The sequence below is a fragment of the Linepithema humile genome, chromosome 5, assembly GCF_040581485.1.
Source record: "Linepithema humile isolate Giens D197 chromosome 5, Lhum_UNIL_v1.0, whole genome shotgun sequence".
Lineage (NCBI taxonomy): Eukaryota > Metazoa > Arthropoda > Insecta > Hymenoptera > Formicidae > Linepithema > Linepithema humile.
In genome coordinates, this window is record NC_090132.1 from 969,929 (window position 1) to 996,654 (window position 26,726).

At 37.2% G+C, this 26,726-nt stretch overlaps 2 protein-coding genes across 6 annotated transcripts; one reads left to right on the top strand and one right to left on the bottom strand.

Moving 5' to 3' along the window:
* Nucleotides 1-2,630: 2,630 nt before the first annotated feature.
* Nucleotides 2,631-10,673, bottom strand: LOC105675548 (uncharacterized). Of its 5 annotated transcripts, none has more exons than XM_012372781.2 (9): nt 10,532-10,673; nt 9,690-9,783; nt 6,685-8,935; nt 5,304-5,948; nt 4,745-4,975; nt 4,302-4,678; nt 3,729-3,980; nt 3,466-3,652; nt 2,631-3,129 (listed from the first exon to the last, which is right to left on the bottom strand). In XM_012372781.2, exons 3-9 carry the CDS (start codon nt 8,893-8,895, stop codon nt 3,094-3,096), a joined length of 3,939 nt encoding a protein of 1,312 aa, XP_012228204.1. In that variant the 5' UTR covers nt 8,896-8,935; nt 9,690-9,783; nt 10,532-10,673; the 3' UTR covers nt 2,631-3,093. The 5 variants fall into 5 exon arrangements, with proteins under 5 accessions (XP_012228204.1, XP_012228208.1, XP_012228205.1 ...); XM_012372785.2 differs by lacking the exons at nt 9,690-9,783; nt 10,532-10,673 and adding an exon at nt 9,041-9,610 and having other exon boundaries at nt 6,685-8,396; nt 8,493-8,935; XM_012372782.2 differs by lacking the exon at nt 9,690-9,783 and having other exon boundaries at nt 10,532-10,672.
* Nucleotides 10,674-11,514: 841 nt separating this feature from the next.
* Nucleotides 11,515-26,693, top strand: LOC105675550 (proline-rich nuclear receptor coactivator 2-like). Its single transcript, XM_012372786.2, has 2 exons — nt 11,515-11,658; nt 13,378-26,693. The coding sequence occupies exon 2, from the start codon at nt 13,469-13,471 to the stop codon at nt 13,970-13,972; it is 504 nt and encodes a 167-aa protein (XP_012228209.1). The 5' UTR covers nt 11,515-11,658; nt 13,378-13,468; the 3' UTR covers nt 13,973-26,693.
* The last annotated feature ends 33 nt before the right edge of the window (nt 26,694-26,726 follow it).

A 26,726-nucleotide genomic window follows, 5' to 3' on the forward strand; every position in this document is an offset into this window, starting at 1 on the left:
TGCGGGAAGCTTTGCTTTTCTGCTTCAACTTGAAACAAAATGCAGCTGAAGCACGTCGTTTGCTTGAAAAAGCCTACGGCGAACATGCACCATCGAAAACTACCTGTGAAGATTGGTTTAAACGCTTCAGAAGTGGCGATTTCGACACTGAGGACAAGGAGCGCTCCGGAAGACCAAAAACATTTGAGGACGCCGATCTGCAAACGTTATTGGATGAAGATGATACACAAACACAAGATCAACTTGCGGAGGCATTAAACATGACTCGCCAAGGTATTTCCAAACGTTTACATGCCATGGGAAAAATTCAAAAAGAAGGAAAATGGGTGCCGCATGAGTTGACTGAGAGACAGATGGAATATCGAAGAGCCACTTCCGAAATTTTGCTTTTGCGGCATGAAAGAAAGAGTTTCTTGCATCGAATTGTTACTGGCGATGAGAAGTGGATATATTTCGAGAATCCCAAACGCAAAAAATCGTGCCTTTTACCTGGCGAAGCATCAACATCGACGGCACGGCCAAATCGCTTCGGAAAGAAGACAATGCTTTGCATTTGGTGGGACCAGAAAGGAATCGTGTACTATGAGCTGCTGAAACCGGGCGAAACTGTCAATGGGGATCGCTATCGACAACAATTGATAAATTTGAACCATGCATTGCTCGAAAAACGGCCAGAATGGGACACGAGACACGAACGAGTGATATTGCAGCACGACAACGCTCCGTGCCATCGCACTTCCATCGTCCAGGACACCATCAAAACGCTGAAATGGGATCTGCTACCGCACCCGCCGTATTCACCAGACCTGGCCCCTTCCGATTATCACTTGTTCCGGTCGATGGCGCATGGCTTGGCTGGGCTACACTTGGCCAATTTCGAAGAAGTGCGAAACTGGTTGGATGAATGGTTTCGATTCAAAGACGCATCGTTTTATCGTCGCGGTATTCATGTATTGCCAGAGAGATGGCAAAAATGTGTAGCTAGCGAGGGACGATACTTTGAATAAATCGTTTTTTGTATTTCTCTTGAAATTTTCCATTTTGCATTGATAAAAAAAACCCGGAAACTTAGTTGCGCACCTAGTATAACAGCAAATACATTTATACTTAATGCAAGGTACTGTCTCTTGATACTAATACGTGTTATAAATGTTCAATTTGTAATTTTTAATATTGCAATGACTCGTCGTTTATCAGATTTACCGAGACAACACGAACGTCTAAAAATATCTAAATAAATAAATTTAGAAAATTTTTTTTAATTTTAAATACTACCTCTATGTAATACCTCTAGTTTTTTTTTTCCATACTAATTTTATCCAAGGACGGTGACGGAATGTTGTTCGAATAAAATACTAGATTGTAAGTCAAGTCATAGATGACATTGATTATTTAATCGATGGTATAAATTCTTTTTCCGATGCCCGAAGTTTAAAAATAATTTGCATGTCTCAGCCAGGCGGTTCCAAACGCCTTCGGTTTTATCACATACATGCAATCTACAAGAAATCAGCTTTGTATAGTGTTGAACACTAAGAAAGATAGTTGTTAAAACAGTGTTAAGAACATAACTAATATAAATTCCCGACAATATTTCAACAGCAGCAGATTAATTCTGTATACGATACGTTATCCGTGGACTTCCGTATTTTTTTATTACGTATTCTCGGATTAAATATAGAGTGTTTATAAAACCTGATAATATGTTATCGTGCTTGAAATTCTCTTGAATATTTATTTTTTTTTTACTCAATACCAATTTGTATTATTTTTTTACTCAATATTAATTATTACTAATCATTTTTTTGTAATAATAGACTGAATTTTTAATAAGCCTTCAAATATGATCTGCATTGCATTTGTTGGGCGTTAATTCATATTAGTTTTATATATTCATACTAATAATATGGACATATTTACGTATTAATGTCCATATTATTTCTCTTTAGCGATGTCGTTGCTCTTCGATACGTCTTCGTATTTTTTAATATAATTTACGTGAGATTGTCGAATAAAAATAAAGTGCAAGATTTTTATCATATTAATCTAATGAATATGCGTATCCTTCAACTTTGTGTTAATGGCGTTGTAAGAACACTGTAATTTATATATATAAAATATGTTAAATGTTATCATAATATATTGTTTCTGCATAGTATAAATTTCAATTTGTACGATTATTATCTTTATGTGATGATAATTAAAGATCTTGCATAAAGAAAAGTTAATTTTGTCATAGGAAATATTAATATTTCTTGCTTTGCATCGTTTTAACTTTTATGAATCAAGATATGTCATATTCATGTATGACAAACTCCCTTAGGATGTTCCTTCCTTAGGATTCTCGAAAATTAAGATGCACATGAAAATTTATCATCCAACAATTTTGTATTCAAACGCATACCTTTCATAAATTATCCTGATAAAATATTTTTTATCTGTCATTTGACGCTCTCTGCGCATAAATTTATCCTTTCGACAAAATATAAGAAACGGATAAAAAAGTTTGGGAAGTATTAAGCAGTGGTATCACACTGTAAAATGACTAAGGATTATTGTATGTACTTAATATTAGGGAATCCACCATATAGCTGAAAAATAGAAAAAGAATTATCAAAGAATATAAGCGATTTCTATAAAATAGGAACAAGTATATTTCACATGTTAACTCGTAAAAAAATATGTTGCGGTTTCAATATAACAAATATTAATCATAAAGATTAAAATACTATACGGTTACAAGCTATATCATTTTGTATTTATAAAATTAATTCTAGAATTGGATGCAGTAATGAAATGATGTTAATTCATTTTCTGTCGTTAAGTGTGAAAAAATAAATAAAAAATAAAAATTGTTCTTTCTCTCAATTAATTCCTATTTTATAAACTTTAATCATTTATTTTTCTCAAAATTTTCGAAAATATTTTCAAAATTGCGTAAAGTTATTTATGTTATTACTACATCCAATTATAAATTACAGAATTATTAGTTTATCTGCTCTATCACTATCCTTTGTACTTGCACTCTTACTATCATGACTAGCAAGAGCCTTTGGTTTATAAAATATTAAACATTAAATAATGAGCAAGTTATTATTGATTTTGTCTTGCAATTCGATTTGCATGTATCTGAAAATAAAATTTTGTCGTTATATAATAGAAATAGAAGATTCTCTCAAAATGTAAAGTTGATACTATTAAACGATTACGTTCATTAGTAACATATCAATGGTTCAAAACATAAATATTACATATAGATACGAATAACCCAATTAAAATGTGATAAATTGAAAAATAAATTATAATTTGAAGTTAGCATAAAACGATCTTATGCTAAATAAACCTAAATTGTTTAGCATACTCAAAGCTCCATGTTTTCTATGTAATATTTATACTTCAAAAAAAAATCATTGATATGTACATTGATATGTACATTTATTTTATAGATATAGATTATATGTATACCGGTACTGCATTGGCATTAGCAATATCTTCATGAGGGCCTCTAGTTTTGGGTGGTAGCTTCGGCAAAAGAGACTCAACATTTATATCAATGTTAGGATTCTTCTCTTTAATGTGTTTCATCGTTTCCTGACAAACTTTAATAACAGATTCGGCATTCATGCGACGATCATCGCTCCATAATGGGCAGCTATATTAAAAACCATAATATAATGTTAACTAAATTGTACAAAAAAAGAATCAAAGTACATATTATTAAAACTTACAGGTTTGAGGCCATTGCTCCTTGACCTTGAAAATGGTCATAACCTTTTACAGGTTTATCGCAAATGTAACACATGAGTGCACCACATATACAGGTCATTTTATTGCACCCATCTTCTTTGAAAAATGTTCGCCCACAGTTATAGCATTTCCGTACTAAAGCTTCCGTCATCTTTTCTTCCAAGTACAAACGTGCAACATCTGTTTTGATTTCATCGCACTTCAAAGGTACATGATTAGGCTCCTTGCACAATCTGATAACAAAATAATCTATTAGCGTAAAATTTCATATCTATTTTTAAATATTTGTGTGTGCTGAATCATCAAGCTCTTTAAACGCAGTATTACAAATAAAATAAATTCAACATTGTATTCGAATAAAAATAAAAATATTCCTTCAGCCAAATTTGCATTAAAAGAAGAAGAAAAGCATTCTGTAAGATAAGCATGTACATTATATTTTAAAATCAATATTTTATAAATTCTTTATATTTGCGTTCTCTGAGAATCCTACAAAATTTGAGAAAATTCAGTGGCAAATGATAATAATAATGATTCGGAGATTTTATACGTACCGACATGATTCCTTCATGCAATCTGGGTTAAGACATTTGAATACTTTATCCTCGGGAGGTGGTATAGATGCAAAATGGCAGAATGGGCATGATACTAAACCTTCCACACCAGCAGCCATTACCTCTGCTTCTTGCCGTTTGCAAAGAAGAATGCTAAATTTGGTTGGTGGTAGTATTCGCTGTAGTATTGACAAAGAAAATTCTCGGCCGCAATTCATTAAACAAAGAACATGCGTTTTGCCATCCGCCAATGTCACGTCTGTACTTCTCATAATGCATGAGTTGCAAAATACATGCCCATCCTCACATGTGGAACATTTTGATGGCATACACTCGTTATCATAGCAACACTGACATTCGAGCAGTCCATTGGTTGCCTAAAAGAAAAAATAATAAAAAATAACTTATCTAAAAATGTTTTGTTTTTCCATTAAAATCTATACCTTAAGCTTATTAAATTCTTCCTTTTCTTCTGCCTTCAATTTATCCAAATAATCCTGAATTTCTCCTTTATGCTGTATGAAAGCAATCTCTTGCAGAAGGGGTATGTTTTCCGTTGGCATAATTTTGCTACAGCGTTTAGTTTTCATATTGGGGGTTAGAGTTTCTAAAGCTTTCACAGTTGCACTTAAGTTGTATCCATTCCGACTATAAAAACTCAGCATTGTATTCACCTGCAAAAAATATGACACAATTTATATAGATATAGTGGTAAGAGGATCTCAAGCCCAAGTAGATCTTATTTCTTGATAAATATTCTTTATTGAACCAATGTTAGAACAAACGTTTCGGCTGAATGATCAGCCGAAACGTTTGTTCTAACATTGGTTCAATAAAGAATATTTATCAAGAAATAAGATCTACTTGGGCTTGAGATCCTCCTACCACTATATCTATTAAAAATTACAAGCCTGGACTGCAAGTTTACAATTTATATATATTATTATCGTTTATGCATATTTATTACGCATTATCATATATATCTTGAAATTAAATAATTACCCTGATTTTACTAAAGTAATATTTGAGAAAATCTACTGCATATGCATTAAAAACACATGGTCTATATCTATCTTCAAAATGTGCAAATGGATTTGGAAATATTTCCAAGAATTGTTGCACATTGAAATTTGTAGTGTACTGTTTCACTTGTTCGCTAATCTTTTTTTTATTTAGATATTGCTGTCTAGTTGGATAATCCGGATTTTCCAATTTTGACTGGACAAACAGCTTGAATTCTTCAGGATCATTATATATTTTCTCAGCTATTTGTCTTAAATACTCAGGATCTGCTTCTGGAAATATTCCTAATAAATCAGCATATTGTTCATTAAGGTCGTAAGTAATGGCAGATTTCACTAGTTCCAATGGTTCCTCTTTCTTAACATAGGGATGCTCTGGACCATGATCGAGCAATTGATCAACTAAATGTTGTAGCTGTGTTGCTTCATCTGCTGTTTGCATATTTTCAACACTATTCTGGCACAATTTTTTGACAAAATTAGTATTTACACTTGGAAACATGGGTATTAGTTTGTAGTATAATTTAAGAGCTTTCTCATTTAATACTATTTCTTCGACATTGTTTCTGTCTACTTGCTCCTCACGTGCATTTATTTCTGCACTAGTATGAGGAAACATCTGTTTCTGAAAGAAAAATAATTGATCAGTTTATATAAAGATGAAGTATATAACAAAGGTCTACACCTTTGTTTAAAAAAACGTTAATGGACATTAATAAATTTGTTGCGAGTTTGGAGGGAGTTTACAAAACAAAAATTCACAAATTCAAGAAATGATGAAAACGAAATAGTTTTTAAACCTTAATGCAACGCATCGGAATATTTTGCGACCAGCACGTGTTAAATATTAATCACTCGAACACGATTTGTGACTTTGCGAAGTCGAAGACGTTAGATAGATAGAACAGAAAAACTTTCACGTAAACTTAGTTTTCACGTTCACCAATAACAATGTGCTACCTAACCAATGAAAACGACACGATAACATCAACAAAACGGGGGGAATCCCAGCTATATAGCGAGGAATACAGCTACCCGAGAAAAGTGCCTTAATGAGAAGGCGAATATATATTACGAATACTTTCGGCGACTCTACCTAGAATCTTAGGACAGTGAATAGTGCAATAGTCGCTTTTTCATCATTGTGCCTTATAAACTTGGCACGAGACATGACTATGTCTCTTGATATCTTGCCATAGAATTATAACAAAATAATAAATTTTCGAAATAATAAATATTTTTTATATGCTTAAATTAGCAATAAACTAAAAACATTTATTTCAAAAAATATAAATAATTTAGCTAATTTATAAAAAAATTTGACTAACTTATACACATTTATATGTGTAATTAATATTTACCTGTTCCATATTTTCTTGATTAAACACCTGAAATGTGTTGGCTTCGTCTCCTTTTTGCTCCAAATTATTTTCTTCTATTACCTTTTCACTATTACCTTTTTGTGATAGGTTTAAAATAGGCACGTCTTTTGTTCCGTTCAATTGTGTGGAGTGTAATGTATTATTTGTTAACAAAGATGGTGCACCCATTGAATCAGAGACACATGGCTTAGCAAACATGTTGAAATTTGGAAGGGGCTCGAGCACACTTTTTTGGAACTCAAACCATTCTCCTTTTCTATCCGATAATCTGTTCGGGAAAATGGCTGCATTCCACTTAACAGGATTAACAGATGAATGTGAAAAAGCAATATTCGTATGAGATGCTTCTTTGTCTTTTGCTAAAGTGCGGAATGGATTATATTCATAAAATGGTTTCGGTGTAGAAGTTCTCTGAGTATCTTGAACATTTGCATTTGGAGTATTGGCACATTTGGAGTATATGCATGGTAATTCCTGTTTTCTTTCCATATATTTGAACTTTGGTGGTAATAAAATTGAAGATTGAAATGATGATGATGATGATGATGTTGATGGTCCAGCTACTGCATCCATGTTATCAACATTAAATAAAAGTTCTGTTGGTCTGAGACGTATGAGCTTTGGTCTAGGTATAGGATTATTATAGTTATGTACGTCGGCAACTTCTGTTTCATCTAGCATCGAAACCTTTGTTGCTTGTAACATTGTGTCTTTTAAATCAATTTCTGTTTCATTCAATACAGATTTTTCAGAATCATGCATATGACACATGTTAATATCCTTATTAGATGTATCAAACTCATTTAATTTTTCTTTTCTGAATAATGTCTCTTGTTGGTTATCATTATTATAATTATTAGTATCCTCATTAGGTGCATCTAATTTATCTAACTTTATTTTTTTGAATAGTGGCATGCTTTCTTCACTGCTAGTGGATGCTTTTAATTCATTTAACTTTGCTTCTTGAATTTGTACTGGTGTCATAATTTGTTGGTTAATATTATTACTGAAAACATCCTCAACTACTATCTCTTCCATCATATTACTCTTTGTTTTATTATTTATTGGTAATATAGACTTTCTATTTTCTGATTTTATATCTGTCATTATTTTACTACTTGCACATGCTTTCTCTTCTTTCTTTAAAATTGTTTCTGTATCTGTATCTGTTTTATCTGAAAAATTATGACAATTTCTAAGTTTCATACATCCGTTGTAAGATAAAGTGTTTAGTTGTTTATATTGGATTTTGGGTCTTTCCACTGGTAATAAATCCCACAGTGCAAGTTCAATACGATTTTCTGCAAAATTATTAGTAACAAGTTTATTCAAAATTGTATCGTAAGAATAAGATGCAGGTAGAAGAGAATTAAGTTTTTCTGCTTCCATGTGCAATCTTTTATCGGAAGCATAGCAATCATAGCAATCATTGCAATTATTGCAATCTGATATTTCTTCCAATTCTGGAAATGTGTTTGCTGGATCAAAATCTTTACTACAACCTGGTTGTGGACTTCCAGAAAGTCTGATCCTCTTATGAACAACTTTCTTTATGTATATAACATCATTATCATTTTCTTTCAAACATTTTGCTTGATTATCATTACTAATAATCATAGGTTCATGCAAAGATGATGTATCAGTACATGGTTTCGAAGGAGAATATGAGGGTAAAGTACGTATTAGATTTCCTAGAAGCACATTTTTATCGTTAGCAGGCTGACAAAAGTTTGTATCATTGTTGGAATCTGATGAAATATCAATAATTTCTGCAGTCACATATATACCAGAAGAATTTGGTGTATTAGATTCAGTAACTTTATCAGTAATATCAGTAACATCAGTGACATCAGTAACATCAGTAACATCAGTGACATCAGTAAAATCATGATTATTATCATATGTCACAGATTCAACCTCCATATTAGATGATTCAATTTCATTAAAGAATTGTTCAATAGTGTCGAGTTTAAGATCGGAAGATTTTTTCAGAATGGAATCTGATTTAACCAGTGCCGTGTCATTATTTGTTATCATGTTAAAAATATATTCTGTCTTGTCCATATGACAATTAGAATCATAGCTGGCCAGAAGTTCACATATCACTGTTTCATCAACATCCTGACCTTTGTTAAACAAGCACACTCTTATCTCTTGAGCATCTTTAAGGATGCTATTGCATTTATCCATATTAATTTCTCGTTTGCAAGGTTCAACCTGAACTGACAAACTGAAAAGTAAAAATTTATTATAAATTTTATGAATGTAAATATACACGTGCAAAATTTAATAAAACAAAAATTTATAAAAAGACGAAGAAAAATACGAAATTTACTTGACGTAGGAAATATAACCAGCTGCGCGAATATATGCGAGATCGGGATAATTTTGTTTAAATGTCTTTTTCGACTACACCCAAGCCAACAGATTTCAGACCACACAAAAAATGGCCATATTTACAAACAGCCTGAACTTTGTGTGTACACGTACACTAGGTAACAGTAAGCAAAGTAAAGGCCGAAGCACTTTTACATAAGGCATAAGGGAATCAACCAATCAGAGATCCGCAGAATGAGAAATGAGGATGGGAATGAAGGACTCTAGTTGGTTAATTTCTTATGCGTTATGCCTTACACAAAAGTTCGTGCCTTTAAGGTGTCTTTTCACGCTGACACTCGACGCTCGACGCTCAATTTCAGCATTAGAAAATATCAAGTGACCAAAAACTACTGCAACGGTTGGTCATTTTCAGTCACGTGACGTCTTCTAACGCTGAAGTTAAGCGTTGAGCGAGTAGAGCGTCAGCGTGAAAAGGTACCTTAATGCCATATACTTCCGATTTCGAATTGTTTGGATCAAACGTATCACATCTAGATAATTTATGCTTTATGAAATTAGGTTTGTTTATTTTACTCTGCGCATTTTACTGAACTGTGTATATTATGGATGTGTATATGATGTGCACACTGCCATACTCTACATACGTGATGCATAGCGAACTTGCAATAGATTTTCAGGGCTTGGTGTTTCGCTTCTACATGTCAACGCGTGCGCACGTCATGAACAGTAGAGATGAACCTAAAAGTTTAATCGCTCAATTTCTAGGCTTGCATTGAGGTATTATATTTACCACTCCGTCAAACATAATTAAAAGTTTGTACGTAGAAGGACAGTTAACTCTGAAATGTGGTTCTCTGTCAGCTCGCTCAGTGCACATTCCAATATATATATATATATATATATAAGATCTGTTCTTTGGTAGTTTTCCACCAAGAGACACAAGCGACACAAAAGTATTATTCTCTCTGTTGCTCATTGAATATCGAACAAAGACAGAGTAATACTTGTGTCACTTGTGTCCTTTGCTGGAAAACAACCTTTATAGCTGAACTAGTGCAGCCAGTTCAGCTATAAAGAACAGACCTATTGTTCAGTGGCGCACTTACACTTTCTAGGGTCATTATTTCCCACGTTGGTTAACTTTAACCGAATTCCAATTTGTTGACAAAATTGTCAATATGAATAAAATATCGATAATCAAAGAGATTAAAAATTTGTATCTCCTTTAATGAGTATTTTATTCTTCATGTTAGCAATTCTATTACAAATTGGAACCGTCGTTGTGCCACGTTAACTAACGTTGGAAATAGTGGCTCCTAATGAATTTTCTAAACACTGATAGTAACTCATTTAGTTATTTAGAATTATAACTCGAATAACAAAATGCAGAATTTTCAAATAAAATAAGAAATATTAAAATAAAGATATCAGGTACACGATTGACTGATTATCTTATGCACGAATATTATATTTTGTCTGAACATACCTTCATGTTATCGCAAGCGTCGTTGCAACATCCTACGCGTCTCTCACTAATCGTTATTAAATTGTTTCGCGATAGCAAGGAATTTCATAGTATACAAACGTAACATAAAAAAATTTAACGTATTGCACGAACAGTCGGACAAACCATCTACACAACGTGTTACTTTTTCACAAATTCCATGAAGAAAGAAAACTTGTCGAACCAGTAGATACTTCGTGCATTAGTGGTGCATCAGTGGGGAATAGTACGCGAAGATTGGTCAGACTGTCGGACAGTAAGGACAGAGTGGGGAGTGGCTTTCCGTACGGTAGGTCTTTGTGAGTAAGGAGCATCTATAAAACCGAAAACAAGAGGTGAGAGACGCAGAGTGTCGAAGGATTATCGTAGAGATGTAGATAAGGGTGCGCGAGCCTCTGGTATCCGATTGAAATGACTGCTATTTGTGTGTACGGTACAGGCGTGGTTAAACAAGAGCAAACAACGAGGCTGTTGACTGTGCAGAACGAGAAAGAAAACGAACGCGAGAAAGCATAATGGAAACGTCCAGAAAGGCTGACGCGTAGTAGTGTGAACGTATTATATACATCTACGTGAAACGCGTACGACTTTCGTTTGTTAGACGAAGTTGATCTCTGAGTTCGGATAAAGGTTGCACGATACGCGTTCGAACGAAGAGGTCCACGGCGAGCGGTGTAACAACGCAACAGAGGCCGCCTCGTAGACAAACAACTCGCATCCGCCATCTTAGAATAAAGAGAAGGTTTGTGTCGGCAAGCAAAAAAACGTGCATTCTGTAATTGGAAAGAGTAAGTTAAAGAGAAAGAAGCAGCAGGACGAGGAAAGGGGCACTAAGGTGGCTAACAGTCACCGGATGTGGTCAAATTTGCAAGAAATGCACGTTGGGAGGAGCGCGAGAGAAGAGGAGCTTGAAGCAAGGTAGCATCGCGCTAACAGGTTCCCAGGGTTTCCCCACCGCACTCAATTCCTACGTCTCGTCATCGTTGTCGTCCCCACCACCGCGCTACCCTGGATACTGTGATTATTGCGCAGTTGGAAAAATTTGTTGAGCACGGACGCCGAGGAACGCGGGTTATCGTTTCCGAGAGGCAACCCGCGAACAACTACCGGTAAATAAAATGCATCTCTTTGTTGTATTCGTTTGATTTCAAGTTTTTGCTTCAAATTTTCACAATGTTTGTTTTATTGCACAGAAATGCGAGAAAACTAAAAGCTTTAAAGTTAAGTGCTGCAATAAAGAAACATGTGCGAGAAATATGTCTTGTCAATTTATTATTTTTTTATATATTTTATATATTTATATATATATTTTTTTTACATATTTTTAAATATATATATATATATATATATTTTTTTTTTATGTATTTTTCAATATTTTTATATATATATTTTTTATTTTCTTAAAACATTTGTTAATGACTTTTACTTATCGGGTGGACTTTCGAAAAGCTATCACCTCCGATTTGGCTGATATTGAGCCTGAATACTTATTTTATCTAGTAAATAATATTCCCAAATGGATTTTTGGCGCAAATGCTCCCTCCACCCCCAACCCCCCTCAAAGGTAAAACTGTTTTTGTTAATTATTTGAGAAAGTATTCATTGTACGGAAAAAGTTATCAAACAAAAAATGAAGCTCATAGAAAGCTCTACAAATAAGGTCCTATATATATTTTACCTAACTCCAATATTTTATTCGTTATTATCAAAAAACTTGTAAAAGCCCTCATAGGAAGGGCGGCACTTACTGCATCCACGCGTACACTTTACAATGCGAAGCGAGGTTCCACATGGGTTTACGACTTTCTACGCAAAGCGAGATTCAATCCAGACCCTATGTGTATAGTTTTTTGATGGTGGAGCCCCCCGCAGGGAGACGGAACACACTGCCTCCAGATTTTGAATAATAACGGCTAAAATATTGGAGTTAGGTAAAATATGTATAGGATCTTATTTGTAGAGCATTTTATGAGCTTTATTTTTTGTTTGACAACTTTTTTCGTACAATAAACACTTTCTGAAATAATTAACAAAAACAGTTTTATCTTTGAGGGGAGCTGGGGGCGGAGGGGGCATTTGTGTCAAAAATCCATTTGAGAATATTATTTACTAGATAAAATAAGTATTTGGGCTGAAAATCAGCCAAATCGGAGGTGATAGCTTTTCGGAAGTTTGTCCATATAATATTATTATTTCAAAACATTTTGTTTTTAAAATCAATTTTAATTATATCTTTAATTTACACAAAACTTAACACTTTTTGTGCTTATGAATTTTGTGAATATAAATCAAAATTTTTGGGTTTTATCTTACATAATAAATTAACATCTAAAAATGTATAAAAAAAGAGTATGAATTGTATAAAATAAAAAAAATTTTGATTAGGTTTAATCTTTATTTATTGAAATTGACTTATTTTTATCTTTATTGTTTATGATAGGTATTTTGGATCTTGAAATAAATATATGAGTCATCTTTTTTAAAGTGGTATAAGTCCGTTTTTTAGTTTCAAGATTTTAATGTTTTGCATTTTGTTCTATTTAAAAATATTGTTAAATTTATTTTTTTTTCTAAAAAATTAGACTTTTATTACTTTTAAAGAAACGGCTTGTATGATGCTTTGATGATTTTTTTTTTTTTTTTTTCGAGTAAAATAATCTTTTATCGTTTTGAACAAAAGAAGTAGCACTTTGATCAATCTATTATAGATGAATATTTATGAAAAATAAAATAAAAATGTAGGAAAAAGATAATCTTGTACAGATTTAAGAAAGGAAGCAAATTTATAGTAAACAATAAGTGAGTTTGTATTGCGTTTTGTATTACAGCCGACGGGTTAGTCGGTCTCATCAGAAGAGTGAGTGGTATACGAGTTGAAGCAGATACTGAAGCGAGGAGAACGAGACGAACATCCGAGCCATGACGAATTCCGCGCCCAAGCTAGACAACGCCAGGGTGGACCGCCAGGCCTCGCCTAAGGTCGGGTACCAGCCAAACTATTATCATCAGCGCTGCAACAGCAAATCGTCGCCGTTTCTTTACAAGAACGGCCGCCATGCAGTTAGGAACACCAAGGACGGCCGACAGAGTTGCAGTCCGTACAGTCCGTCATCCAAGAGCGCGAGGAGTACGCCGCAGCAACCGCAGCAGCAGCCGCAGCAGCAGCCGCAGCAGCAGCAGCAGCAACAGCAGCAGCAGCAGCCGCTGCAGCGCTGCGAGCAGCGCAGTCCGAGCAGCAGCCCGACTAACAACAGCTTCTACGCGGGCGCCAAGTTCTCGGAGACGCCGTCGCCTGCGAGTTTGCCCAAGCCGCCGAGCCGTTGGACGGACACGACGGCAAGATTAATGGGCAGCTGCCGTCAATCGGACAGCGCGAGCGAGTACACTAGACAACTGCGTATAGTGCTGAACGTCCAGGCTTGATACCCGAAATCTAATTCAAAATCAAACAAGACCAGCAGCGTTCGAGAAAGAAGGCGATCGTCAACAGCTCCTAGAGAATCAGGTATGATAGAAAATCGTCGTCGATAAAAAACAAAAATTATCGGCCAAGAGGATAACAAGAATATGTGATGATAAAGATGATAACGATTAACAATGATGACGGTGACACCGTGTGCGGGCCGTACACACGGGTTTTCGGTTTTATCGCGCAAGTGGACACCGTGATCCGTTCTTTACGCTAAGATTACGCATCCAGCATACAGACTCGAAAACTATAGACTATATACACCGCGGGGTGACGATGCGGCGCATCGGTGCGTCCCGATGCCCCGCGATCGATGTGTGCACGCGAGACACATGTTGTATATGTATATATTGCGTTCTGGAACTCCATCACACGCCGTCACTGTGACAAGGATGTAAGTAATATTGTATTTTAGATTATCGTATATCGCTAAAATCTACAGAAGGAACACACAAGGAGAGAGCCCCACATAACACACATATATTATCTGTATTAACATCCAAACACAGACACGTACGAGAGAAAAAAAAAAAGTATACCATTCTCAGTCTGACGAGACGACAAGCGCGGACGAGGCGAAGTTGCACCTCGCGGTTCTTTAAACGATGGGCTTCAATGTCGACGCGTTCTCAAAAAGAGAGAAGCGTCTGCTACTTGTTCGCGACCTTTTTTTTTTCTTTTCCAGATCGAAGCCCCGCGTTTCGCGTCGCTCTCGAAATGATCCGGTGTTGTTCCCGTGTTGTACGTGGTTTTATACTTAACCGAGTTCTTCTAATCGTCACAGCAGCAATGACATCGCGGCGCGCGCAATTCGCTGCTCGCAGGAATGCTGGACAAACATCTTATTCGTTTAACAGGCCGCCCGACTAACGATCGTTATTAGTATACTTCTTTATTATTAACAGTTTCTTTTGCGGACTTTATCATTTTTTGGTATTTACGGATTGTAAGAGACACAGCTTCACACGAGAGATTTACTCTCCGAGTAGACCTTTTTAGTTTCTGTTTATTTTTTTCTTTTTCAGTTTTTTTTTTGTTGGGGATATTTTTTATTTTCTGCTATTCTCTGCTACGTAACGAAGTAAGGCACTTAAAGTGTAAGATTTGAGTTTCTTAGCGTGTGTTAGAAGAGTGGGAGTTAATTAAATATGACATAACAAGGAGGATCGAACACGTGGAAAGACGATCTGAATGAGAAATGAGACGCTTTGAATGAATATGCTTTAATTATATGAATGCTTCGGATATATTACGACAATTGTTACAACGTCACGGCAAATTTGCACTTTGATTATATTTTCCATACTTTGCTCTTCGGCATGTTTCAACAAAATCACCGATGAATCGCGTATAACGCAAATTTAAAATTTATTTTTAAAACCGTGAGTGACAAAGGGAGAAGAAGAGTACCGACTGATGCGTTCGTTGCAAACAAAAACGATCGCAAATGCGTCTCTTATTCATAATCAATTCATGACAGATGCAATCTGCTTATTTAGTAATTGTCATTTCGTTGTTGAGAAATTAAAGTGCTAATATATTCCGATGCTTCATTCAAATATCGAGCACGAAGTTTTGAGGGAAAAAAAATGACGACTATGACATTGCAATTATCTGACAGTTCTTGTCAACTGATGCTGGATTAGTAATTGTCTGCCCCTTCTTAGAGTGTAATCATAGTTATAACGGAGAAATAGGACTTGATTAGCAACGGTTGACTAAGGGGTGATATTGCATCCCCGACGGGATGGAAATCCGCAAAAGTAGATAAAAAAAAAGCAGAAAAACGGTTAACGTTTAATCGATGTCGAACACAACCCGTCCTTAAAGAGATGTCAATCCTTTGTGCGCATTTCCGGAAGGTTGTTCTTGTGGATTTAGGAAGCGGGAGCGATGCACCGAGGTTTTCCGTCGTTCACGACACACTTCACGGGCGCAATTGTCATATCAAACTCGCACCACTTCTATCTATATTGGACAGTAAATGGACTTAATCTATAATACGATAACGATAACAATAACATTAAGGCTAAATAATAATAATGCTATAGTAATAAGATAAGGCCTTAACGATATAATAGCGTGGAGAATACGATATCGATTTCATTTCGGTTTCGTCAGTTCAGAATTTTAAAATTCACACATTGTTTTTCTTTATTTTTTTTCTTCCTCCCCCCCTTTTTTTTGTTTTCTCTCGTCGTAAGCAAAATTATTTCAAGCCACAGACTGAACAAAATTATTTGACGTAGTATTTTAATCAATTATTCTTTATTTTTTTCTTCTTTTTTTTTTAAGTTTTCTGATCACTTGCAATATTTTTCTTGCAAACAATTTGTCCATTTTCCTCCTTACGTCAATTCTCTCTTCGGTAGTCTTAGGATGAGCTTTCGGGTGTGAACGAAACGAGAGAAAGTGAACGGGCGAATGAAGGTGCAAGATCAATAGACAGAGAAATAGAAAGAGAATATCAAAATATGCAATATCGATTTTTTCGATTGCTCGCTCCGTATTTATAGTTTTGTAAGATGAAATCTTCAACGGTATCTACAACGGTCGTGCGTTGAGATAACGATTGATTTGATTTGTAACGTCGGAAAAAAATTTTTTGAGAGAAGGTACGTTTCTATACAGAACAGACAACGGGTGCTCGTCGAATGTAAGATCGAATGTGCGCGAGACCTTTTTTTTTCCTTCATGTCGTTCAGCGTCGTGCGCGACGACTTGAGAGAAAATCGATATCTCGGGATACGCGAAGAGAAAGTTGGGACTTGTTTCATCCTTGCCTTCGCGATTCGATTTACATGCGCAAGAGTTACGAATCGCCAACCCAGAGATTATTTTTATACGATCGATACGCACTTTCTATATTCGAAATTCAATTTGCTTAATGAACACATTCGCGCACAGCCGTGCATTTCCGGCCGCTTCTTTCTTGCGGATTTTATCGCGTATGTATAATGAGTTGAAATTGAAGAAAATTCCTTTTTGTTTTATGCAGAATGCATTTCTATCTGACGAGAATTAATAAGGGAAAGTGAAATTGTCGCGTCCAAATTTAATTAATGTGGCGATGCAGGGAGATGAGAATGTAATAATGAAAATGCAATTGATTTGCATTGTGTACTCTTTTTATTTTTCGATTCTCGTCTCATTCTTCTGCAAGTCGGGCAACAACATATGATATGAATATTAATTAACACCTTGGAACTCAAGATGTTATTCTAGTGCTACTTCGTATGTTGTTGCCAAACTTGCATTTGTATCCCGAAATCACATTTGGTAAGTATTGAGTAGTGGCTCCATGTCACCCTCTACTCAAATATCGATTTTTAAGAAGGTGATTTCGGAACGATACAGAAGCCCGAAGTATTCCACATATATTGTGCTTGAAAGAAAATTAGATGAGCAGTTTTATTGAACTTGCTAGATATCGAAATGCCAGATAGCTTGCTAATTTAATATCTGTGGATCTTCGATCGGATCGAATCGAATCGATTTTAATACGTATATTTGTCGCGCAGATTTTTATTTACAACACGAGACAACTCTTTGCACACGTCACGAAAGAATTTAGTTTATATATATATAGCCGTTCTGAATGCTTCTTATAAATTTTCGCTTTGCTTTTCGACGAGGTGAGTTCAACATTGCTCAATTTATTAACGTCTGACTTGATTATTTTAAATGTGTAATATCGATAAATGCCGTGTTTCGAAAACATTTGATTTCTCCGTTTTATATTAATTGTATCCTCTCGCGAATCTGTACACTTTTCGTGAACAATACCTCCTGCGAAAGCCGGCGAATAACCAAGGAGCTTTCGAGCCGATCGCGATAGCTAAGTCAACGCGCGATTAAAAGCAGAGGCATTCGATCTTGGCGGATTCAGGGCCGTAAAATCGTTAGGGTCTCGGAATTCGTAGCAGATGAGGAGACGAATTAAACACTGCCGTCCGGTGAGAGAAAAAGAGAAAAAAAGAGGAAATTAAACGAAGCAGAAACATATATATGTATTTATCGTCACAAAGCGCGCGCGTCAATCAGTCTTACGATACTGAAATAATAATTAATGTAAATATCAGCTGTACCAGCGAAAATTGTAATTTCAATTGTAAATCTGTCTCTGCAAAATTGTATATACGCACACGGTTGACGGTGGCTGCGTTCCTTTTTTTTTTTTGTTTTATTTTCCGTCAAAAAAGCGCGTCGCCGTAAATTGAGACGTTCTTGCGAAAGCACGTGTAATCGGGACTTCCAAAAAAGCTCCGTCGTGGGCGCCAGGCTCGATTTTTCTCTTGTTGATTTTACAGTCGGAAAAAAGTCGCGCGGAAAATGAACGAGAGAGACAGATGAGGAGAGGACAAACAGTGGAAAGGGGAGGGAAAGTCCATTGTGACTAACGGGAGATAATCGTTTAATAACGATACGATGATTAATAACAATGAGAAATTAGCTGTGATGATGTGACTCATTACCACTATTAACTTTTAATTGAAAATTATAATCAATACAATACATATATATGTATATATGTGCATATACATGCATTATGTATACATATATATCCGTACGCGTATACGCGATACATATATATATTATACATTAAACGGATATAAAATATACCATATAGAGAAAAACGCAAAGTAACTTAAGTAACGATAAGTATGAGGATAATCATTATTTGTTATTGGATAAAGATACGTCGCGATAAGCGAGCAAACGGGAAGGAGGGCGGAAGACGAAGCGCGTCCACATCTTCTTCTCTCTTGCCCTCGCTCTTTCTCTTCTCCAGAGAAGGAGGGCGCGAATATCCGTATTCTTCACGCTTTAATATAAATAAACGTAAAATCTTGGACGGTTCGATAGTACTATCAATATAAACCGATAGGGACGCGCTCGGGGGGGGGGGGGGGAAATGATGGGCGCGCGATTGAAAATCGGCAAAAAAGGAGCATCCGGGCGCATCCATCGCGGCTTTAAAACGCGATCCGTCGTCGTGACTATAAGATATACACCTACAAATGTAGTTGATAATAATCGCATAGTTCATAAATGTAACGTGCCGACGTGCGGTTGTTGGGTCGTCCCGAAGGATCACTTTCCGAAGGAGCAAGCGATCGTTATCGCCACTGATTGCCATCTAATGGGAGAAAGAGAGAGTATGCATTTTAGCGAGAGACTGCACTTTAAGCGTTTCTATGTGCATCCGGCAATGTTAGAGACTTCCTTTTTCTGCGACGAAAACAGAAAGAAAGACGAACGAGTCTTTAAGAAGTGCCCAGGAATGTAAAGCAGAGTCCTTTCATTCGAAGGACCGGCATACGCGGGACGACCCATTTATCGGTCAACACATTCAATTGTGATATTGTAACGTACAAAATCGCAATAGGCTTCGGGCTTTTAAGCGGGCGGGATTTTTGAAGATTGACGAGCGCGAGGAGAGCGATAGGAGAATCGACCCCATAAGAAAAAAAAGAAGATAATGTTACATCAACAGTGTTCGTGCTACTGAATTGACTTTCGTTGATTCAACAGGAATCTTAATCGAAACACGACATGCTTTTGTTTTTGATTAATGATGTTGAGATAACGAGAGCCATTTCAGTTGAACAAATGTCGCTGGCGCAACGTTACTCTTTTTTTTTTTCCGTATACTTTCAAGACATCATGGACGTCTCGCGTGTTGTTGCATTTGTCGAGATGTGGGAGAATCGGCGAGACCGATCGTGTGTCCGGATATTATGTCCATCGATGCTTACGATGGCTCCGGGATCTGTAGCGTCGTGCGCGATTGAAGTTCACGCTACGTCGTTCGCGAAGCGAGTTATCGGAGCGAGAAGCGAAGCGCGGAAGTGAAGAGCTGCGATAGGTCGCTTTGTTGAACCGAGATAAGTTTGCAATATTTGTTTTTTTTTTTCCATTTTTCATGACAATGATAAGCTAAGAAGCGTCGTTTTATTTACGAGATCAAATCAGATTCCGTCTCAGATGATTCACTCGGTGTGTATTCTAGCGTTTTTATTCTCAATAGCCGTACTTTTCAATGGACATAGGATTTAAGATCACTGTCAATTCGTAACGGACCTAAGAACTTCACTTTCCGAAAATGGAATTTTTATTTCGCAAGCGCGTGAACGCGCGCGTATCTCGTCGTCTTCGCTGTTTCAAGTTTCGTTGATTGTGCATTCTGTCTTTTGCTTACGTCGAGATGAGAAGTGGATGACGATATTTCGAAGGAACATTGATCCTCTTTAAATAGTAGCATAAATATTGAAATTTCATGGTGCTGTTCATAGATTCTTCTCAATATTCTTAAAAATAGCATGGAATTTGATGAAGTCGTCTTGGCATTTCCATGCAGAATCCTTTGTTACGGACTTGATTGTTTTAATTTGAAATTAGGCTTTCGCGTGATTGTTCTTGAAGGAATTCGTTTCTTTTTCAAATCACGAAGTTTCTGGAATAAATTCATTAGTTCTCGATGAACATTCGTGGATGGACAAGAATCCAAAACACGCATATATCTTTTTAACAAATAATAACTACTATCATGTAGGGAAGAATATTAATTCTTTTTTAACGCATTTTTATCTGTATTTAACCGAACATACAATATGCTTTTTAAGGGAAATTTCACAGATGCAAGGACGAACAATTAGTATTCATATTTTTTCACGCAACGCAATCACGTTAAGCCGTAATTTTTTTTTCTAGCTTATTTCGCACCGTTGACAAAAATCTAAAAATATTTTTATGAAAGTAATAAATTCGAGCAGCAGCAGCGCGTATTTTCGTTGATTATCGGAACAAGTTCGGAACGGATTGTCGGATTAATTTTTTTTTTCTTTTTCATTTTTCAAAGTTTTTTCGTTACACGGATATTAAAGATGAAAAGGCATTTTAAACTTTGTAAACCTCTGTCTCGTCGGAGACGATGCGAGCTTTTTGAATACACGAGCGAAGATATTGAAACTCATCGAAGAAAGAGAAACCAACGTGTTCGAACGATTGCCGTGCTTTCCCGCGATCGCGCCTCGAAATTTCCGTCTTTCGAAATGAAGGGAAGCGATTCCCGGGGCGAGAAGCGGCAATCCGTGAGAAATCTGAAACCTTTTCCGTCAGTGTGCAAACTCGCATAAACACGCTCTCGTCTTATCATACCGAGTACCGATCATAACAGGGACACAAACATACAGCCACACGAAACACTATGTCGATTAATTAAATAAGCCTTAAATTTAGGATTAGATTGAGAGTGGTTTGTGACAGAGCGAAACGAAAGAGAGAAAAGGAGAGAGAGAGAAAAGGAAAGAGATAATTGTATCGAAGCACACTCATGGTCCAACATTATGTACGATACGCAGCTTCAAAAAAAAAAAAGAAAATAACAAACGCAAGATTGTACGGCACGCAATTTGTTCTCCGCGGTATTGTTTCGATTATCAAATTGATTCTTCAGCGATAATACATTCCTTAATGTTATTTTCTTCTCTCCGTAAATTCTTGTCGGTCAAATTTTCCACGTGCCTCTTTTCGTATCGCTCTTGCCCACCGTTACATCCTTTCGTTTTTCTTTTATTAAATTTTAAGTGTTATTACTGTGAAAAATTCGAGGCACGCATTTCGATCTCAATCGCTTCGCGAGCTTTTTCACCTCGCGGATATTATTTTTATTGCGGGATCGCGTAAGCGCGCGCGGCGCGGCCGCGTTCGCATGTTTTAAGGAGTAATCCTTCGGAAAGGCATCGTGTACGCAGATGAGAACGGAGAGAGCCACGTCGGGACACGTCGCCGGTACGAGAATGAACGTTTCTAATGTGTCTTTTTAATTCGCCAAGTATTTCGAGCTGCGAAATCGCGTTCGCCGCACAATAAACACTCCGACATTGGAAATGCACCGCTCTCGACTGCGTCGCGCGACTGCACGACGAGTACCTTCGTCGAACCGAACGATGCGTTTCCGGTACAAAGCGAGTCGCATCGCGTGCTTACGCACGCCCGTGCGTGAACCCAGTGAACATTTAATTAAAAGACATTACGAGGCGTTAGGTATAGTTCGTTTATAAGCGATCGAGCGGCGTTTGTCGACAACAGTGGCGGCGGGAGGGAGGCGGCTCTTTCCCGTGCAAAGCGCATCCGCACGTCCCCCGATCGGTGGATCGACGACAATATTTTTTCAACCTTCCTCCCGTCGTCGCGAAAACGCGGCTGCGCGACGCAACAATACGAAACAATTCGGGATCACTTACTCCTCATGTAAGGATAATACAAAACTGATCCGCGCGTGGTGGATGCGAGAAGGCTTGCGTCCCCGAGAGCGCCGCGGTAAATACACGAAAAACGCCACTCCCGTCGTTCGTATTGCGGCGATCGCGCCGCCGACAACGAAGAAAAAAAAATTGTTCGCCGACGTGTTCGGTGAGAAAACGCATTGACCTTTGATCGAATCGAGAGACCATGTACCTTGATATATATTTGATAGGCTAGCGTATTTCCGAACAATTGAATGTGAGCGTGAGTGTGTGATGCAAGTTGAATGCGTGCCAAATACTGAGAGATCGAGAGTAAACGAGAAAGATAGGGTGAGAGAGCAAGAAAAAAGAAAATGCAAATGAGTAAAAAGAAAATATAAGATATATATAGAAATATATATATATATATTATATATATACAGAGAGAGAAAGAGAGAATGTTAGAGAGAGCAAAAGAGCTTCCTCCTCCAAGGAGAACACGTTTTTCCTGTGGGTCCATTATCGATTTTTTAAATTAATTATTAATACCAATTATTAAAGTAAAAGTCAAGGGATAATACGAGTATATACCATTGAGTATATGTTTTTTTTCGCATCACCATCTGCGCTCGATTCGTATTAACCTTTGCTTACGTCTTGATAAATATTTAACTTTAATGATGTCATAATGGACTCATAAATGTGATGGCGCGTTAAAAAAGACGATCGCCGGAAAAATGTGTTGTTTTGGATTAGAATTGCATTTACGCGCGTATCGAGCCTTCGCGGCGCGGATCTAAATGTTAATCATCGTTAAAAATCGTACGAACAAAATCGCACTCGCTTCGGCGCGCGTGAAAGCAACTTTCCCGTTTAGTAAATAATCGCGTAAGGTTCTATTTTCTCTTCTTAATTGCTTGATGCGCGGAAAGAATATCTGCGCGCGAGATCTAGAAATCTTGATAACGGAAGCATGAATCGATGGCGTCGCATCAATGATAGGAGTGAAGCCCCGCGTATCTTGATTCATGAAATCTTGCAGAACATTCAATTTATTATAATATACGATAAGTTTATTACTTTTAGGAAGATGCTGGAAGAAAACGTAATGTTTTGTTACAGCCGGTTACAGATGTGTATCTTGTATCTTTATAAAAAAAAAATAGATAGGTCATAATAGATTCTTATAACTCTCATAATTCTTAAAGTAGAATAATGTGTAAGAGATTATATTCTTTGGTATTACATTATGTTAAGTTTACTTAGTAACGTATTGATAAATAATTTCGCATTTTTATTTACTGAAAACTGACTTTTCTGACGCGTTGAATCTTTTAAAAAGATATTCCTGATTATATTTTGTTAGAGAACAAAGTTTGAAGATAGTAATTATGTGATATGCATTCGTGCATATACGTATATTTTACATAAAATTTATATTTATTTATATTTATATGTAGTATATATTATCTAAAAGCAAAAACGTAAATTAAACCATTCAAAATTTCGTATGAATTACGATGAATGATAGAAACTATGATAAAATGTAGATAAGACGGCCTATATTTCACGCCGTGTGTATAAAAGTGCATTGTTTACCGATTCTAGTCTCACACAATCATCAAAATCAAACGATTTAACTTCGGCTTACATTTGTTAAATAAAATTTGTAATTTGACGATTCTGTTGAACGTAATTGATAAATGAGGTGCCGGAAATGTGAGTACAGACTTGTAAAATTAAATAGGCGACGCCATCGAACACTTCGCAAAATTTTGCGAAACGAGACGAGAAGAGATCGTCGGATTTTTCTGCATACGCGCGCACATATTCTTCCCCGATTCGAGCATACAACTCTGTTTTTTTTCCGCGTCCGTCTTATACTTTCGTTCGTAAGTTTACATTTTATACCGAGTATCGCTGTATTGAGCATTAAATCCCGAAACTCTGGTCTGCTTTAATGAACAATGATAGAGATATATTATCGCGAGAGGGAGAGAAGAGGAGAGAGAGAGAGTGAGAATGTGTGTGTCGGCGTTACGCGAGCAGTTTCTCTCGAAAGTGGGCGTGAGCGAAATTTCGAAAAACTATGAATACAAATGAGACGCGGGGATATAAATTTAAATAATGTACACGCGAACTACGGTTCTAAGAGAGTCGGACACTTTCGAGACAAACCATTCGTACGTACAATGCGTACATTTTGTATTTGCGAAAATATAAAAAACGACACGAGTTGACGATGATAATGGCAATTAAGGTGAGCCACGGAACAGAGAATAGCGTCATCGAACGACGCTATGATTGTTACAATGTGGCCGGGAGTGACACTTGCATGAAATAAGGTCGCGTCTTTCGTCGATACAAAATGTACACTCGTGTGAGATTGCAAGGAATAGACAACGGTATTGATTCCGTTGCCTAGAGCGAAAGCGCGCGCGAGAGAGAGAGAGAAAGAGAAAGAAAGAGAGAGAAAGAGAGAGAGAGAAAGGGATGAAAACCTGCGAGTTTATTAGAAGACGTTAATAATAATTGTAAAAATATCGAGAGCCGTGATCTCTGTGATGATGACAACGTTAAGGATGACAATGATTTGACGACGATGATTTTCCCCCCTCCGTGTCTCCCTGGCAGTTTTTGCCAGGGACACGACGAGATGCAATTAGCCGAGGTTGAGGTTTTTAGAGTAAAACATAAGACATAGAGCCGTAATCTATTACGTAGCAATGTAACAGAAAGACAAAAAGTTAATATTTAAGGTCCGACTGGAGCGTTAATAGACATCATATGTATTATATCGCGATTAAGGATTTAACCGTTTACACGAGGAGGGAGCATCGATCGATCGATCGACGATATAGTAATATAGTCGAACGATATACAGTTAAATGTAAATAAGCGAAATGAATACGCGTTGGAGGGGGGGTGGGGACAAACGCCCCCGCAGAAACGGACAGAGAGAAAGAGAGAGAGAGAGAGAGAATTATTTTGCTACGCGAAAGGGAGGAAAGACTTCCGGAAGAATGCGAGAATGTTTCTCGCATTTGGGCGACCCGATCTGGACGATTCAGATCCGAATGACACCACCGCGGCAGCCGATTGCAGAGATTCCGCTTCCAATGTCGCGAAAATGCAAGAACTCTGGAACAACGCGAAGATAGAAGAGGATAGGGAAGAGAGAAGACGAAGAGGAAGAAAAGAAGGTGGCGAAGGAAGATTTGTCGTTGCGCGCAAAAAACGAAACCCTATCGTCTGTGTTCATTTGATGAAGATCTCATTTCTGATCACCGGACGACGAAGAAGATCACCTCACTTTTGCAATACAAAAGAATTGTCTTCAGCGAAGAACATGAATTATCTTCAAGAGAAACATTCCAACTAATTATCTCTAAACAGTCAGCAAAAAACAACAAAAAAAAACTGAGAAACTCTTTACTTGTTCTCGAGGCGGAGCAATTTGAGGAAAGGACACGGGATGCCGTCGTCGTAATTGCGCGAGGAACGAAGGACACGCGGATGATCAGCGGCCACCTTTCGACGCGCATCCCGTTGTTTTCGCCGCGAAACAATCGTCTCGTGTTTGCGCGTCACGATAGGATTTCGAAGAGGAATGAATCAGCGAGAGAGAGAGAGAGAGAGGGGGGGGGGAGGGAGGGAGGGAGAAAGAGAAGAAGAGCAGAACGATAGGTAGGGAGGCGGATGTTAAACTTTGCACACTGTTCCATCGAGAAGCTGCACACGAAGGATCGTCGCAACACTTCTTCGTCTTTGCTTGTGACGCGTCCGTGAGGGAGAAGATCGAGACGCGGATGATCGACGACGAGGACGAAGATCACGATGTTCAGATAATGTACGGGCGAGATGAAGGCTTTCCGGAAGCTATTCGCTTAAAAACACGCTCGGCGGTGTCGTCGAGAGAAAGAGGAAGTGTACCTAAGAGTGCTGAGAGTGCTAAGAGAAAACTGTTTATATCGTATTTTGCTTTGCACGTTTATAAATGCCGACGCATTTCTCGGGGAAGGAGCTAGGAAGCAAACGAGAAGAGCAAGCGGAGTTCGACGTGGAGAAGAGAGAAGCCGAAACTGAAAAGGACATGAAAACGCAAGTCTTTCGGGTGCGAGTGTTCAAGATACGGAGCGAAGAGCGGAGTAGCAAGTATATATAAAAAACGCTCTCCGCTCGTTAGCAGCGCGAGATCTTGAGATGAATGACTTGAATGAATGTTTGAAGAGCGCGGATGATCAAGATTTCCAAGAAGAAAAAAAAAACGGAGGAAGAAAATGTCTTTTTGAATACAAAAGGCGCCAAAAAAAAAAATTGTAAGTGTGGAGATGAAATCAGTGAGCGAGAATGCGAGAGAAAGAGAGAGCGTGTGTATGCATGTACGAAAGATGCTAAGAAAGAAAAAGAGAAAGAGAAGTACGAGAAAGTTCGATGGAAAGAAGAGGCTGAAGAAGACGAAGATGAAGAGGCGAAG